The 15,659-nt window shown below is 48.2% G+C and overlaps 2 protein-coding genes across 3 annotated transcripts; both read left to right on the plus strand.

The window, feature by feature from the left end:
• The first annotated feature begins 5 nt into the window (after positions 1-5).
• On the plus strand, positions 6-3,711 carry PDCD7 (programmed cell death 7). Its single transcript, XM_063169953.1, has 5 exons — positions 6-717; positions 1,795-1,933; positions 2,263-2,499; positions 3,114-3,201; positions 3,568-3,711. The coding sequence occupies exons 1-5, from the start codon at positions 28-30 to the stop codon at positions 3,683-3,685; spliced, it is 1,272 nt and encodes a 423-aa protein (XP_063026023.1). The 5' UTR covers positions 6-27; the 3' UTR covers positions 3,686-3,711.
• On the plus strand, positions 3,651-15,549 carry UBAP1L (ubiquitin associated protein 1 like). 2 transcript variants are annotated; one of them, XM_063169950.1, is made up of 7 exons: positions 3,651-3,789; positions 6,166-6,308; positions 7,802-7,956; positions 9,202-9,954; positions 10,856-11,065; positions 14,027-14,128; positions 15,005-15,549. In XM_063169950.1, exons 2-7 carry the CDS (start codon positions 6,236-6,238, stop codon positions 15,137-15,139), a joined length of 1,428 nt encoding a protein of 475 aa, XP_063026020.1. In that variant the 5' UTR covers positions 3,651-3,789; positions 6,166-6,235; the 3' UTR covers positions 15,140-15,549. The 2 variants fall into 2 exon arrangements, with proteins under 2 accessions (XP_063026020.1, XP_063026021.1); XM_063169951.1 differs by having other exon boundaries at positions 7,805-7,956.
• The last annotated feature ends 110 nt before the right edge of the window (positions 15,550-15,659 follow it).

Raw genomic sequence — 15,659 nt, forward strand, 5'->3', positions numbered from 1 at the left:
CGGCGCGCTGAGGGCTGCGGCGGGAGCATGGCGCAGCCGCCGCCGTTCCCTGCTCGCCTCCCACCGCCCTTCCGCGCCTTCCCGCCGCCCTTCCCCGGCCCCTCCGTCCGCCCAGCGCCCTTCGCGGTAGGGCCGGTGGCACCCCCGCCTTTCTTCTTGCCGCCGCCGCCGAGTGCGGGTGAGGGGGGACCGCGCTTCCCGCCGGGCGTCCCCTACTTAGCGGCGGCCCCGCCGCGGGCAGCGGCCGAGGAGGAGGCGGTGCAGCGGCAGCAGGATGAGCTGTGGCTCTCGCAGTTCCTGGGCCGCCGCCGCGCCGCTCCCCCGCCGCCGCCGCCGCCCGCCGCCGCCAGCCCCAGCAGCGCCCGGGCCGTGGCGGTGGCGGCGCTGGCGGGGGTGGCCCGGGTGACCGCGCTCTGCCGGGCCCTGCGGCGCAGCGAGGAGCAGGGCGACGAGCCGGGCTGGGCGCGGGCGCGGGAGGAGGCGGAGGCGGCGCTGCGGGAGCTGCGGGAGGTCGTGCGGCCCCTGCGGGAGCCCGGCTACGGCGAGGCGCTGCGCAGGAAGGCCGAGAGGGCGAGGAAGAGGAGGCTGCGCCTGCAGCGGAGGAAGCTCGAAGCTAGGGCGGCCAAGGAGGAGGCGGCGGCCCGGGCCGCCGAGCGGGAGGCCAAGATCGACCAGTGGCGGGCTAAGTGCATCCAGGAGGTGGAGGAAAAGAACAGGGTATGGTCCCCAGTGCCTGGCCCTGCCTCTCGCCGGGGCTCCAGGGCAGCGCGGTGGGGCAGGGGGGACCTGTCGGTAGTGGGGTCACGGCGGGCTGTGCCTTTCCCACACCCGGCTTTGGCCCCCTTGCTCCTCCAGTGGGTGCCGCTGAGGTGCTCCATGACTTCAGCATACTGAGAGACGTGCTGTTTCCAAGGCCTGCAGCCCTGCTTGCTTTGAAGTCTTGGTGGGCATCTCGGTTTTGCCATCCTCATCTTCTAGGCCTTGACATGAAATTGGGATTTAAGTTGTTTCTGAACTCTGGGAGGTTTTCCTCTGTGGTCCAAGTGTCGGCCTGTCCACGCAGCTACCTTGTGGTGGTCAGTGCTGTTTCAGTATCCATCAGCCTTCCCTCCTGCTTTCATCCTTCTAAAGTTTGTGGTTTACAAGCTTTTTGATGTTATGGGGAAGTAAAACATCTCCAAAGCAAAAAATACCACCTCAAATTAGACTGGTTGAGAAGTGCAAACTTTTCTGTTTGTTTTTGGCTAAAGAATTCCCTTTCTGCTGATCTGGGCTGGGTTGGTCCAGAGCAGCTGCTGAGGTAGGGTTTGTGGTCAGACTGTGGCAGGTTAATGCTCTTAATTGCAGAACTGTGAAATCAGGACAGTTTCTGTTTATTGTAAAATATTTACCCTAAATTTCTGTGGTTAAAGATTCTCAGGCTTTCATCATTCATAAATCATCTAGGAAGTGTTCAAAAATGTGTGGATGTGGCACTTGAGGATATGGTTTAGTGGTGAACATGGTGGTGGTGCTGAGTTGACAGATGGATTTGATGATCTTTTCCAACCTTAATAATTCCATGATTCTGTGATTTAGCCCAAATTTATGAGTTCCACAGCATTTTTTTTTCTGAAATCTGTGGTATTTTAGCCCTTTTTTCATAAAAAAGCAAGGCAAGATGGTTGGCTTGATTTGTTGCTGTGAAGTCACTCTGCTCTCCAGTGCTTTGCTAATCTCTGGAAATACCATTTGATTTGTGTCTTTGAGGGATATTTCACAGATCTCATCTGGTTTTTTTCCTTCCTTTCCTAGGAACAAGAGCTGAAGGCTGCCGCTGACAGTGTCCTGTCAGAAGTCAGGAAGAAACAAGCAGACACAAAGAGGATGACGGACGTCCTGCGCGGGCTGGAGAAGCTTCGGAAGCTGAGGAAAGAAGCTGCTGCCAGGAAAGGTTCCTTGCGAGATTTTTCTAAACTTCTTTAATTGCACACACAGGAAATAAGATGAGGGTGCCCTGTGCTGACTAGCAAGGTACAGCTTCAAAAAGCTGTGTCTTCATTGTGATTTTAATTACAAGAATAGGTACAAAGTGCTGAATTCAGTGGTTGTGTTTTTATGTTTCCAAGCTCTTTCTGGAAGAACGATTATTCCAGTAAGAATTCTGTCTGTTAACAAGGTTAAATTCATATTCCTCTGAGATTTTCCCAGCTCTGCTCTCAAGTCTGGTATCAAACCCCCGTCTGAGTCTGAAAACTTAAAATCACTTCTCTTTCTGTTCAGGTGTTTGTCCACCTCCTTCAGCAGATGAAGCATTTGAAAATCAGGTGGAGAGTCTCAAAACGTTGCTCAAAACTCGCACAGAACTGTATGAAGCTGAGGAAAGAGCATTAAGGGTTATGCTGGAGGGAGAACAGGAGGAGGAAAGGAAGAGGGAAATGGAAAAGAAACAGAAGAAGGAAAGGGAGAAACTACTACAGCAGAAACTGGAAATGGATTCTAAGCTCTTTGGGGATCCAGGTAAATTCTGCCTCCTGTTCTTAATAGTGTTTTTCCACATCACATCCCCATCTCACAGACACTGGATTTGAAATGCAGGCACAGATCTAGTTTGGAAAGGAATCATACACTGGAGTAATTTATGGTCTGAGAATGGGGGATAAACATAGTGCTGTTATCACCTGTGGTGTAAGAGGAGCTGCTGAGCTCTTCAACATGGACTGCAGCACATCTCAAGCTGGCTTCATGTTGTTTTGCAAGAAGAGGTTCTAGATGAAACCGAAGTGAGAATAAACAGAATGGATTGAAGATTTCCAGCACCATAGATGCTTTAGTCTGGTGCTTCAATAAGTGTGACTCAGGTAATCTGTAAAGATTGATTGTCCATATGTTCCCCTTTTTTAGATGGTGGAGTCAGGAAGTTTTGCTAGTCTTGGCTTTCCTTTGACAGCTGTGGTACAGACCAGGAAATGTGTAACATACAAACAGTTGAGTTTTATATGTTACCTAAGGACCTGATGTTAGATTACAGTTGGGCAGTAGCAAATGATTTTGCACATTATGGGCTTCTGAGACTGACTAGAATGGAAGATTTTTCTGGCTTATTGAACAATTTCTGTGTCTCTGTTTTACAGCTGAATTCCCCCTTGCCCACCTGCTGCAGCCTTTCAGAGACTACTACTTACAAGCTGAACATTCTGTAGCAGCTTTAATCCAGATCAGGTAAACCAAAGAAAGGATTTTATCATCAGAGATGGCAAACACTGTTTTTTGCAATTGTAAATTCAGTGCCCCTTTTGGTTTGTCAGCTTCCAAATATGGTTATGCAATGGATTGTTCTGTTTTTTTAAAGTTTCTTGCTTGAGTCATATCCAACAGATGCCCGTGTGAGGCAGAGAGCCCTTCATGCATAACCATTCAATTTAACACCAGAACATTGAATTTTCACATTTGTCTTTTGAAAAACAAGTTTAAGAGTACAAGTATTGTGGGTTTTGCATCAATCAGTAATATCTGTGTGGGTGTATAATAAATCTTACACCAAATTAACCCCAGGTCTCCTCTCAAACAACGCTCTCTCTGTTAAAGGCATGAATGGGATCAGTACTTGGTGCCAGCTGACCACCCCGAAGGAAGCTGCATCCCTCCAGGATGGGTTCTCCCGAGTCTCCCCACCAGTGACACCTGGGCCACTGCTGTCAGATAATTTTGCAATAAATTATTTCCACGTTGGAGGATTGCTTCATTATTACTGCGTGTAAATATGAGAGGGCCCAAAGAGGAAGTCTCACCCTCTCTTTCGGCAGCCAGGTACTGCAAAGTCTTTACTAGAACATCTTGAAACAAAGTTTAAGAATTGTTTTTGCTGATTGACTGTGCAGGGAGATAGCTGAGCAAGCCCAGAGCTGCCAGGCCTCTCGTGGTGTGGAATTACAATCCAGCTGCGAGTTATTGCTAAATCTCAGTCTTAATAAAGGAACATTGCTGATGGTGGTATTTGTGCCAGTATTAACATTATATTTTTAGTGACTTTTATCTTTATAAAGGATGATGAAAGCTTCAGAAAAGAAGAAATTTTTAAATAAAGAAGAGATCATTAGTAAGCATGTTTTTCTTCTTAAATGAAGCATGTCAAGCATCACTGTCAAAATAGTTCCTGTATTTTTGGGTGTAGAGACAAACCTATTACAAGTTTAAACGAATTCTGAAGTACAAACAAGACAGGGTTTTTCAAGGTTGATTAAGGCAGCTGTTGACATTATACTTTTGTGGACTAAAGCTGATACCAAAACATGGAAAAAAATTCCCATTTGTGGTGAAATAGGTCAGACAGTCATGTGAATAAATACAAATTTGATTAATAAGCCTGCTGGAAAAAACCCAATAAAATCTGCAGTCTAACGTACTGTGTTTTGACTATATAGATATTTTTGTATATGTCTATAATATTTGATTAAAAACCACAGCTTTATTTTGTAAGTTGGTTTTTTTGTACAGAACAAATAGAGAAAAATGGATTTTTGTTTAAAATATTTTCACGCAAGGGAAGAGATTTGTTTGAGTACTTTGCATCAAATACAACTCCAGCAAGGAGAGAATTGTTGGGAGGAGGTTTGTGTGAAGGAAATCTCCCTCCTGCAAGGTGACAGAGGTGACACCTGGTGTCAAAGCTTTCCATGTTCTGAACAGTTTGCTTGTAACTGTGACGGGCCATATGGATTTGGAGCTTTGCTGTTCTGCACAGATTGCTGTGGCAGCTTTCCAGAGCTTCAGTCCTTATTCTTGCTAGCCCCAGTGTGTGGGAATGGAGTTAATCTCTCCATGCTTTGCCTCTTGGCGTCACAGCAGTGCGTAATTCACGTGTGTCATTGCCTAAATCCAGCACCTGGGCCTTAGGGGTAATGTCAGTAGTGTCCTGGCTGAACCTTTGCACTGGTTTCTGTCAGTAAGAGACACGAACTGGTGGTTCCTGACAGAACATGAGTGCAGAAGTTTGCAGTTCTTGCTCTGTATGCCCAACATACAGATTGCCATGAAGTTCTCTGCAGGTGCTGTTCTGATTTGCTCTTCCCTGCATCCTCCCATCCCTAATGTCACTTCCAGCATCTCATTACTCCAGACCCAAGGCTGAGTCAGATCCTGGGAGTCTTCCCTGATGAAAAGGCACAAGATCAAATATAAAAATAAAAACAACTGCATAAAACCAATACAAACCCAACACTTTCAGTTCATGCAGCTTAGTGACCAGAGGATGCTCTGCTTAAACAATTAGGCTCCTTATCCCATCAGCATGTCTGATGGAACAGGCCAGCTGCTTAAGCTACGATTATCTTAAAGCTGTCCAAGTCAGCTGCTTGTCTGACACTGCAGGAATTTAAAGAGCTGAGCAGTAGATAAGGAGGCAGCAAAGCAGCAGCCCTGTTCTCCCTGCTCTGTGAGGAGAGAGCTCCATGAGTTCATCTGATGGTAAGGACTGCTTCATATTGCTAATAAACACAGGGCTTGGAAATGCCAGGGGAGGATCCACCTTTGGGGATGTTCTGTGTATTTGCTCCTGTCTACTGACATCTGCATTAAAATGTTTCATAGCTTTAGTGAGGAAGTTGTTGAAGCCACAGATGGGGAGGAATGTTTAAAATCTCAACTTATAAAATACATGGACACATGGTATTAATTTAAGAAGTGTGTGTTCAGACTTCATTCCCATTTTTCTGAATATAATATTTCCCACTGTTTTTAAATTTTAAAAACTTAGTGTAGCTCAGAAGAGAGATGTTGGCTGTGAGTTTCCAAGATTCATTTGTAACGTATTCCTCCCCTGGTCCTGGTGCAGTTTGGGTTTTCCTGCTGTTTAGGCACATCCTTTTCCAGATGTGCACTGGTTCATGCACTGGCTAGTGTCTTTGATGTGAAAGTGGGCAGGGCTCCTCTGGAGAACATGAGGTCAGAGCCCTTGTAGGAGTTCCCTTCTGGTGGGAGTTGGTGTTTATGACTGACCCTCTTTTATCCTTTTCTAGTAGCATTTTTGTTGTGATTGCTCGGCCCCAAAGTACTTCTTGTTTTCTAAACTGTGGTTTTGGGAATTAACACTTCTGTGAGCCTCTCTTAAAGCACAGTACTTACGCAGTCAAATACAGAGAGCTACAGTACCATAATCCTCTCATATTTTCTTCATTGTGGCTTCAGACACACTCACTACCCATCACCGTCCCTTAAAGTATCATCTGAACCTGAGTGGAGCCATTCTGGGTGACAGATGCTGAGACACCACTTTCCTGAGCACCCTGGGATTTTGGGGAGAGCCAGTTTACAGCCCAAGCTGCAGGAAGGTCAGTCCCCCTGCCTGCAGGAGCTGCTCAGGGAGTAGCAGAAAGCTGAGGGAAGGTGGCTTTGCTTGCAGATGTTTTCAGGCGTCACCTTAGTCAGTGCTGACGTGGATTGTCCCTTAGGCTGAGCCCTCTTAAGCTGAGCAGGTGGCCTGGCTCCACGTGGGATCCCAGCACGTTGCCTGTGCTGTGTGTTAGTGGCAGGACATGTGCAGGAGCACAAAGCTCCTTTGGGGCTCTGCTTCTGCAGAGGCATTAAAGGCTCCTGGCGTAAGCAGCAAAGTGACAACCCCGTTGTCATTCTGATATCACTGGCTGAGTGATTATGCATGTTGATTGTGTGTGTCACTTTCTCTGGCCTGGAAGCTCTTTGTGAGTCCTTTGCTAACACAGTAAACTTCCCTGAACCTCATCTCCCATTATAGACTGATTTTTGCTTTAAACAGGCAGTTCTGTCATCCTTGTGTATATTCTTCAGCATATTTACTTTTAGTGGAATGTTTATCCTTGTTGTCATAGAAGCTGTTTGTTTTTAAAGGAAAAAAATTATTGGGAAAAGCACTTAAGGATGTCACATACATATTTACTGTGTGACCCGAGGATGAGTGCTAAGGACTTTGGGATGAGCAGGCACATGCTGCCAGTACCAGAACTCAGTGAAGACTGGCTACCAGCTCCTAACAGTTTATAATCTATAAAAGAAGTGATTTTACACACTGTCATCAATGAGAAGCTGAAAGCTCGAGGCTTCATGTAGCAAGTAATGGCTTTTTAGTAAATTGAGACATTTGTAGAGACCTGATGGAGTATTGAAAATATTGAAGTAATATTTTCCTGACAGCATTCCCAATTCACCGGCAATTTTTCTCTCCCCTGCAATTCCTGATCTAAAACCATCACCACGCTTAAAAATGAATGCATGGATCCTAAAAGCTAATCTTCAAAATTGCTTGTTTGACATCCTCCTAGTTCCCAAGCTTGCCGGATGCACAGTCTCCTTGCCTGGCTCCCAGTAAGCTGTTCCCAAAGGAATGCCCTCACCCCAGCTCCCTCGGGATGCTCTGTGTGATGGCTCAGCAGCACGAGGCCATGTGCATGAGCCCTGTCACCACAGCTTGTGCAGACAGGGGAGACCTGCAAGGTGTCCTCCTTGGCTGTGCCTTCTCCCTCTGTAACTGGAAAAAGCGCCCAGTCCATCCCCAGCTCGGGGAAGGGAGTGTGTAATGGCAACAGAGAGAGAGGGAGAGACAGGAGGGATGGGAGAGATGGAGGAGAAAAATGCTCAGGATCTCTGCCAAAGGAAGCCATAAGCTTGGTCAAGTCCTTCTGGCTCAAGCTGAGAATAGCAAAGGTTAGTTCAGACAAAGCTTCCTGGTGTCAGTAAATAAGATTTTGCCAATCTTTTTTTACCCAGCTGGCACTTGAAAGAGCTCATCTTTCTCTCCTTCCAGCCACCTTAAGAGATGTTCTTACAATTTCTGTTTCCCTTCCTCCAGCAGCAAGAAATCAGGCAGCAGCAATGAACTACCTGGATGAAGTTCCCTTCCGGACAGCCATGAGCCTCAGTGGGGACTCAGAGGGAGAAATCCCTTTAGTCACTGCCCCGGACATTGAGCTCCCTGACTGCACCGACATCCTCATGAGCACCATGGTGAGTCCACACCCAGCCACTGCTGGGGGATGCTGGAAGGAAATCAGCAGTGCTCCCATGAAAGAAGGGAAAGCTACCTGTTCTCCTCCTCACTGGCTGGTTTGCAGCAACAGGGGGAGGAAATGAGGATGATCTGTGGTGTGGAGCAGTGATGATGGGGTTGGTTTGGGGTTGCTTTCTAAAAATCCTTTCTAAGAAGGAAGGTTAGATTTTTCTGGGATAGGAGGACAAACTTCAGGCTCTGCTCTGGGGTTGTTTCCTCCTTTGGAGTTATCACTGTCTCATTTATTAATGATATTTATTAAATATTTACCAATAAATCTTCCAGCTATAATCAGGCAATACTGCCTGCGCCAGAAGCATATAGATAGAGTTTATATACATATATATGTATACCCCGTGTTTCTCCCTATTTAGTGATGATTTGATGCTCCCCTCTGAGCCAAACCATTGTGCTGCTGGTCCAGGCTGATCCTTATGGAGGGACGTGAGGGTGTTTTCCTTGGGGAGGCTGATTTGGGTCCACGGCTGACCCAAGTGGCAAGAACAGTAAAAACAGCATTCCTGGGCTGTGAATGTACTTGCCTGCCTGTCAGGAGGAGACCTTGTTTGGAGAGCTCTGGGACGGGCAGGGCTTGTTTGTTCCAGGAAAACCCTCAGATTTCAGTCACAAACACACTTATATTTTAAGCTGAACTATGTGGAAATGACAACTCTGTTTGGGGAGCAGCCGAGACCCTGGCGCCACTAGATAATGCCATGGCTGCTTCTGCTTCTGCCCGAGGTGGCATCTGCCCTCTTGGTGGCTTCTGAGCCCCTGAAGTGGCTCTGCCAAGCGCTGCTAATGAGGGTCACAAACAAACTCTGCCACCATTCTGGGGGCAGCCTGTGGCTGGATGCAGTGCCTCTCTGCAGCTGCCTAAAATTGGGATGTCTGCACGCTCCTGCCTTCCACAGTGACACAAACACCTCCAAGCATAAAATACTTTTCCAAAGAATTGTAGGTGCAACTCACTATAGTAATGACTTCATAGATAAGAGTTATTTCAAATATAAATTTGGGGATTCCCTGCAGAGATGTGGCTGGCGCTGCCCAATCCTACAGCCAGCCCTAGTGCTCAGGGAAATAGGAGCTGATGTGGGAAGACTGTACCCCTTAAGATGCCTCGTGGAGTGCATGGTTTGCTCCATGCCACCTGGTCTGGTTTCACATGTCCTCACCAGCTGTCTTTTGCTCTCCTGCAGCACGACTTCTCGCTGGAAAGGAAGGTGCTGTACTGGGTGGAGGTGGCCTCTCAGCAGCAGACCTCCCGCCATCGAGTCACCTCCGAAGTCGTCCCCACGGCTCCCCCGTGCTGGCTGCTGCTGGTGGACCCTGCCGACAGCTACGGGGGGCGGGGTCGGGACGGGGCGGTGCGGCGCTCCATCAGCCTGAGCGCTGCCGACAGCTCCTACGGGCACGCCCGGGGCAGGGCGGCCCTGTCCGACACCGAGAGCGACACCTGGCACTCAGACGAGGGCGAGTACTCGGATGATGAGTACTCCTCCACCTCTTGGGAAGAGAATGACAAGGACGAGTCACACCTCTCCAGGAGGAGAAGCTCTGCGAGAAGTGTGTCTTCACGGCCCGGCTTTTACCAGACCCGACCAAAGACATCACCCGGCTTGCTGGAGCCCTCGCCAGAGAACAATGTCCACAGCCCAGCCAGCCCAGACCCCAGCAAGCAGAGAAGATCCATGGTGATATTTAACAACATGAAGAACGAGCTAGAAGCTGCCAGGAGGAAGCTGGCTGCTTTGGTGCATCCTTTGAACAGAGCTGCCACAGGGAACAGGGGGATCCTGGTGCCACGGCTGCTGCCCCAGTGCCCCGGCACCAACGGCAGCGTCAAGTACAGGCCAGATCCAGACGTGTCCCAGCAGGGCACTGCTGTGCCAGCTCCTCCAGACACAGCCTCACCAATCCCTCCCATCAAGCAGCACAAGCCCACGGTACCGGTGAGAAGCTTCCTTTGGTGGCCTTTTGTTCATCACTGGGAGATTAGGGAGGTGGAGGGCATCAAATTGGTCTCATTGGCTGGGGGCTGGCCAGGAAAAAGGAAGCAAAATGAGGCTTTGGAAACACTGGACCCATGAGGAGTTGCTGAAGTTTTCACAAGAAGTGAAGAAAGGGTTTGATTTTGTCACTGAGGCTGAAAGAAGCTTTCTGGGTACACTTTTACTTGCTCTGTCCAAAACATCTGTGTTTTTCCAGAGTAGGGTCTAATCTGATTCTCAATTGAAACACTAAGAAAAGAGTGAAATATTTGGGGGGGTTGTCTTCTTTTTGCTACATTATCCCATTCTAACAGATATAAGCGGGGTTTGTAGGGAAATATCCCCTTACAGTCATTATGTCTTTTCTAGGAAACTTTGGACTTCCTACTAGAAATACAGATCATTTAGTGATAGAGGCAGTGATGTGAAAGGATGGAGTAAGTAGTACTCTGTTAGCTTAAATCTGAGTTCCACCCTGCTTTTAAGAAATTGAATCTAATCCAGCTGCTTGAGAGGTGTAGGAGATGAATTACTGAAAACCTGCAATAAAACCATCAGACACTTGAATGACCAGGTTATTTATATGCAGCTGCATTTGACATGGAGTAATTAAGGGGAGATTAAATCCCCATGTGTATTTGTACAACACCCACCCTGAGCACTCTTCTGTATCTGTAGCTGACCCTGGATTTAATTAAGTCCAGTCTCATTTGATGCTCATTTGATGTTCCTTGTATGGGAATTTTCCTCTTCTGGAGAGAGCAAGGTAACCACCAGCATTCAGAAGCATTGCCCCAGCCCCGGTTGTTTCACCTCTTTCCATGACCTGGAGCAATAACACCATCTGTTTTTTTCCTTGCAGTCCCTCAGCCCCTACACTTGCCTCCCCCCTGCCTCCACGCCTGGACGACCTCTGAGCTGCCACAGATCCCAGCCAGATTCCTCGGCTGACCTGCTCTCTGCCCTGAGCCAAGAGGAGAGAGACCTCATCGAGCCCGTCATAGCCCTGGGCTACCCCACCCAGAAAGCCATCCTCACCCTCCAGAAGACAGGAAGGCAAAGCTTAAGTCAGGTTGGTGGAGCTGGCACAGCACTGTGAGAAGCTTTTGGTAAAGGAAAACTTGATTTTCGTGGAGAAAGGCATGGCTGTCTTCTTTGGGGTAGATTTTTGACGATCTTGCCTTTCCACTTTGGTGTTGGACCACAGCTGACAGGATTTTCCATGAGATTTCACTTTTGCTGTAATAAAATAGCAATGAGCCGCCCTCAGCTTTTCAGCGCATAATCATGGCTGGCTTTGTTATCTGTTCAATCTGTTGTGTGAAGCATCATGTCCTTTTGAGGTACAAATTTTGCCCCCATATATGGAAACTTTTTGCACATCATTTTTCCTAGCTGTTGGATTCGTGTGATTATTGCCATGGCTCATCCTGTCAGAGTGGGACTGTAGGAATACCTTGGAGATTTGGTTGGGCTCTCTCCAAAACACAACTTCCCTGTGTTGGAGCAAGCACGGAATCCATGCAGACATTGCAGCAGAGTCCCAGAGCTCTTTTCCCAAGGAACCCTCTAGAATAACCTGAAATTTATTGAAACATAACATGCAGCCTCTTCCTACCCCTGGTATGTGAGTACATCCCTGCCTGCTGTGCTGCATCCCCATTCCCAATGTCTCTGTCCAGATGAATGTCAGAAAGGTCCAGGTGGGCTCAGAGCATCCATAACATGAGGGAAGCTGCTGGCTCTGACTCCCTTGGCAAACTTGGGGCTGGACTGCCCATCCCAGCAGAGGATTTTAGGGCTAAATTATCCAAGTAGTTCTTGCAAAGAGAGAAAGGTCTTAATTACAGCTGAGCAAGAGGAATTTCCATGGGGCTGTCAGGCCCGGGAGCAGGAGCAGATCCTGGCAGGGCATGAGCAGGCAGAGCACCAAGCAGTCACTGCTGGCTGCCAGTCTCCTTCCCATTCCCCTGGGAGCTGCATGGGCCAGCCTGGACAGAGCTGCTCTGTGGCTGAGTCATCCTGCAGCTTCCTGCTCCCTCCCTACTCAGCCCAGCTCCCCAGAGCTCCCTGGAGTTTCAGGTGAGCTGAGGTGGGAAGGGAAGCTTTATGTCTTCAATCCATGGAGGTTTCATCTGGGCACAGAGATTGGCAGAGCCCAGCCCATGTTGTTTCACAGAGCCATGCAAGGGTGTCCTGTAGCAACTGCTGGCTTCAAAATGAAGAAACAGTGCATCTTATTAAGGGTGGAAATGGGTACAGCCTGCTCCCTTCTGTATAAACACCAGGACTCCCACTCCTTTGGAGAAGAGAGTACTGCACCAAAAGACAAGGTCTGCCTTCTATCCCATGCCTTCTTCACCAGCAGTTCCCATCTTTCCCATTTATGCCCAATGCAGCCAAGATGAAGCCTGACTTGTCATGCATTTTTTACAAGTACCAAACTACCAAATTAGTAATCTTAATAAAAACTAAATCTTCCTGGAAAATGTGTTCCAGTTAAAGTCAGAAAGACCTGTGCTCTTCATTGCTTGCTGGTGATGCCTGAGGTTTTGAGGTGTGACAATGACTACTTCAACTGTGAGGATTGATGGAAGTACCAGATGATATGCAAAAATTGCTCAACTTCCTTGTAGTGTCAAGAGAAACTGGCAGAGCCCCCCATGATAGAGAAGGCAAGGCCTTGTGTAGCCTTCTTTAGAAGCAATGCTTTCCTAATTTTGGTGGAAGAACTTCTCTGAAAGGCTCAAGTAGGATTAGTAGCCCCAGCATGCCAGAGGTTCATCATGTAGGACATCATGGCCAAAAAGGCACCATTGCAATTTTGATCAATGATCATTGGTCAATTCAAAATGCATTGTTGGTCCATGGAGCCCTCAATGTACATGTGAGCTGAGACATGACAAAAGCAGCAGCTGGTCACTGTTAAAAAAATCTTATTGTTTAGTCTTGAGGATACATATATATAATATTTTTAGTGATAAAAAACATTGAGTTGACAAAGGCACTGATTTCATGCTGGGCTTGACCAGGCTGCCAGGACTGTCTGTGTTATGCTGTGGATGAGTGGCTGTTCTGCCACAACAGGGGAAGAGAATGCAGCAGTGATCTGGGGTTGTCATTAGCCTGGTAACAAGGGAAATAACATGAGGTGAGGAATGCCAATGACCAGTGCCTGTCTCCTTTCTGAGTTACTGGGCACCTTAAGGCTGACATTTCTGAAAATCCCTACCCAGCTATTCAGCCAAAATAGATCAACTCAATGTTTGAGAGACTTTTTTGTCTTTTTCCTATGTTTTATGGCCTTTACTGAGTCCTTCTCCTTGTCTTTGGCAGTGCTGGGAAAGGTGGAGGTCTGTGTGCTGGTGAGTCTGGGGAGAAATGAATCAGCTTGTCCTTGAATGAAAACTCTTTGGAGAGACCTGTGGGATGTTTTTATTTCCCCTGCTATTGTATAGCTCATTTATTATTGCCTGTCCCATATGTTTTTGGACAGTGAGTGATTCTCGCAGTATTTAAAAGATGCTGCTGGGAATTGTGCTGTCAGCACTCCAAGAACAACGAGGAAAGCCAAAAATAACTGTTTACTTCAGTAATGACAGCACACAGGTCTCCCCTGGGTGGGCTCTGCTCTTGGACCCTGGAGCAAACCCACGGGTGCCTGAACCCCAGCACATCAAAGGGATGCGGGGTCAGCTGAACAAAGTCATCCCACCGGGACAGGCCCTGCCTCACCCTGGAGGCCATTGCTCTCCATCTCGAGTGTTCACACGTTTGGTTTCCTCCTTGTTCCCATTCCCACCCTGGGAGGGTGAAGGGGGAACCAAGATGTTGTCTCCCACTGGAAATCCTGCAGACAGACAGACAGACAGACAGACAGACCACCCTGGCTGAACATTAGATGGGAACTGGCAAGATGGTGGTGGCTCATGTGCCCCCATGCTGTGTCCCTGGGAGGTGGCAGGGGGGCTCCTGACTGGCCTTGCTCCCCATGCCTGCAAGGTTGGATTAACCTGTCTGTCTTCCTCTGCAGTTCCTGAGCTACCTGGGTGCCTGTGATCGGCTGCTGAAGCAGGGCTATGAGGAAGGGCAGGTGGAGGAAGCCATGGAAATGTTCCAGTACTCGGAGAAGAAGGTCAGAATGGGATGGCAAAGCCCAGCCCTTTGTGCTGTGTCCTCCAGGCTCTCCTTTTCAGTGGGCTGCATGCTTCCCTCTGCCTCCACAGGCCCTCCTACAGCCTCATGGAGGGCCAGACCTCTAGGGCAGTGTCACCATAAGGACCCCTGGGGGAGGACACCTGCTCCTTCACACTTCTCTGCCCTTCCCTGTTGTGTGGAATGATGTTCACTCAGCCTCTGCACAGGGAATCCCATCCTGAGCCCACCAGCACCCACTCTGTCTCAAGCCCTGCCAGCTCTCCCTTCTAGCCCCAGGGAGGAGAACCATGGAGAACTGGGCATTTGTCTCCATCATCAGACTCCCCCTGGGGGTAATGGAGAGCCTGGGAAGGCAGAACTGCATGAAATCCAGGCTGGCAGTGTTTGCCAAGATGCCAATGCCTGTAGGATTGCCGTGCCACCACTCCTTAGGGCAGTGGCAGTGGGAGGGCACCTGGGTCTGAGTGTCAGGGAAGGGTTTATTTATTAAGGACACAGCTCTGGGTGATGTTGTGGTGCTGGGGCCCAGCCTGACCATAGAGGGGGAGCAGGACAAATTAATTCCTGTTGTGCTCACTGCCATTCCCTGCTCTCTTCATAGTGCAGGCAAACACTGCATGGAATTGATACAAACATTATAGGGAATAGTGAAACTAGAGGCTGACTTTATTAAATATTTCTTATTTAAGAAGTTTCAGTGCTACCAGGGATATGTGTGGCCTCAATCTGCTGTCACAGTGATACAACTCAGATCTTCTGAGTGCAGCCTTGTCCCACAGCACTGCTTTTTCTGCAGCTACACAATATATCCATCCATGATAGCATCATTCTTCTCTCCTCCTTCTTCCTCCAGGCAGCTGAATTCTTGCATCTGTTGGCTCAGTTTAATGATATGGGCTTCCAGCAAAATGAAATCAAAGAAGTTCTTTTGCTTTGTGGGAATCAGAGGGAGAGGGCGCTGGAAGAGCTTGTGATGAAAACGCACTGAGCAGCATCCTGGAGCAGTCACAGCTTCCCCTCTTCACACCAGACCAGAAGGACTCAGGTGATTGTGCTGCTCCATCCCCACCCCTGGAAGCACCAGATACACAATTTCAAAGCTCTGCCTTGGAGTCTCATTTTATGGACATCGATCATAAGAGTGTTTGTCGTGCAGGCACTGACTGCATAGCAGGAATGTTTATCTCCTCACCCACACATCCCCACCCTTGATCATCTCAGCTATTCAGATTAGAGAAGATCCAAATTGCCTTTGGCTTAGATTTTTGCAAAAACCAAACCAAACCAGTGTTCTCCCTCCACCTGGGGTGATGGGTGTAAGTTTTCAGCTACAACAAAGTGGGGATTCTTAAAAGATTATATAAATCAACAGAATAAATTGTTTTCCTAAAATCTGAAGGCTTCTGCAGGAACATGTGTTGGTCCTGGCTTGGGAAGAGTCTCAGCTGACTTAGTCAATTGAAATCCACTTTGATTGCATTAGCTTCTCCTTTTAAACAGACATGTGA

The sequence above is a fragment of the Melospiza melodia genome, chromosome 15 (genome assembly GCF_035770615.1).
Source record: "Melospiza melodia melodia isolate bMelMel2 chromosome 15, bMelMel2.pri, whole genome shotgun sequence".
Taxonomy (NCBI): domain Eukaryota; kingdom Metazoa; phylum Chordata; class Aves; order Passeriformes; family Passerellidae; genus Melospiza; species Melospiza melodia.

Excerpts from the sequence above, each read along its gene's own strand:
- UBAP1L (XM_063169950.1), top strand. The coding sequence starts at position 6,236 with ATGCTGAGACACCACTTTCCTGAGCACCCTGGGATTTTGGGGAGAGCC. Across the intron at positions 6,309-7,801 it reads ACAGCCCAAGCTGCAGGAAG|CAGCAAGAAATCAGGCAGCA; the intron begins GTCAGTCCCCCT and ends CCCTTCCTCCAG. Across the intron at positions 11,066-14,026 it reads GAAGGCAAAGCTTAAGTCAG|TTCCTGAGCTACCTGGGTGC; the intron begins GTTGGTGGAGCT and ends CTTCCTCTGCAG.
- PDCD7 (XM_063169953.1), top strand. The coding sequence starts at position 28 with ATGGCGCAGCCGCCGCCGTTCCCTGCTCGCCTCCCACCGCCCTTCCGC. Across the intron at positions 2,500-3,113 it reads TAAGCTCTTTGGGGATCCAG|CTGAATTCCCCCTTGCCCAC; the intron begins GTAAATTCTGCC and ends TCTGTTTTACAG. Across the intron at positions 3,202-3,567 it reads GCAGCTTTAATCCAGATCAG|GCATGAATGGGATCAGTACT; the intron begins GTAAACCAAAGA and ends TCTCTGTTAAAG.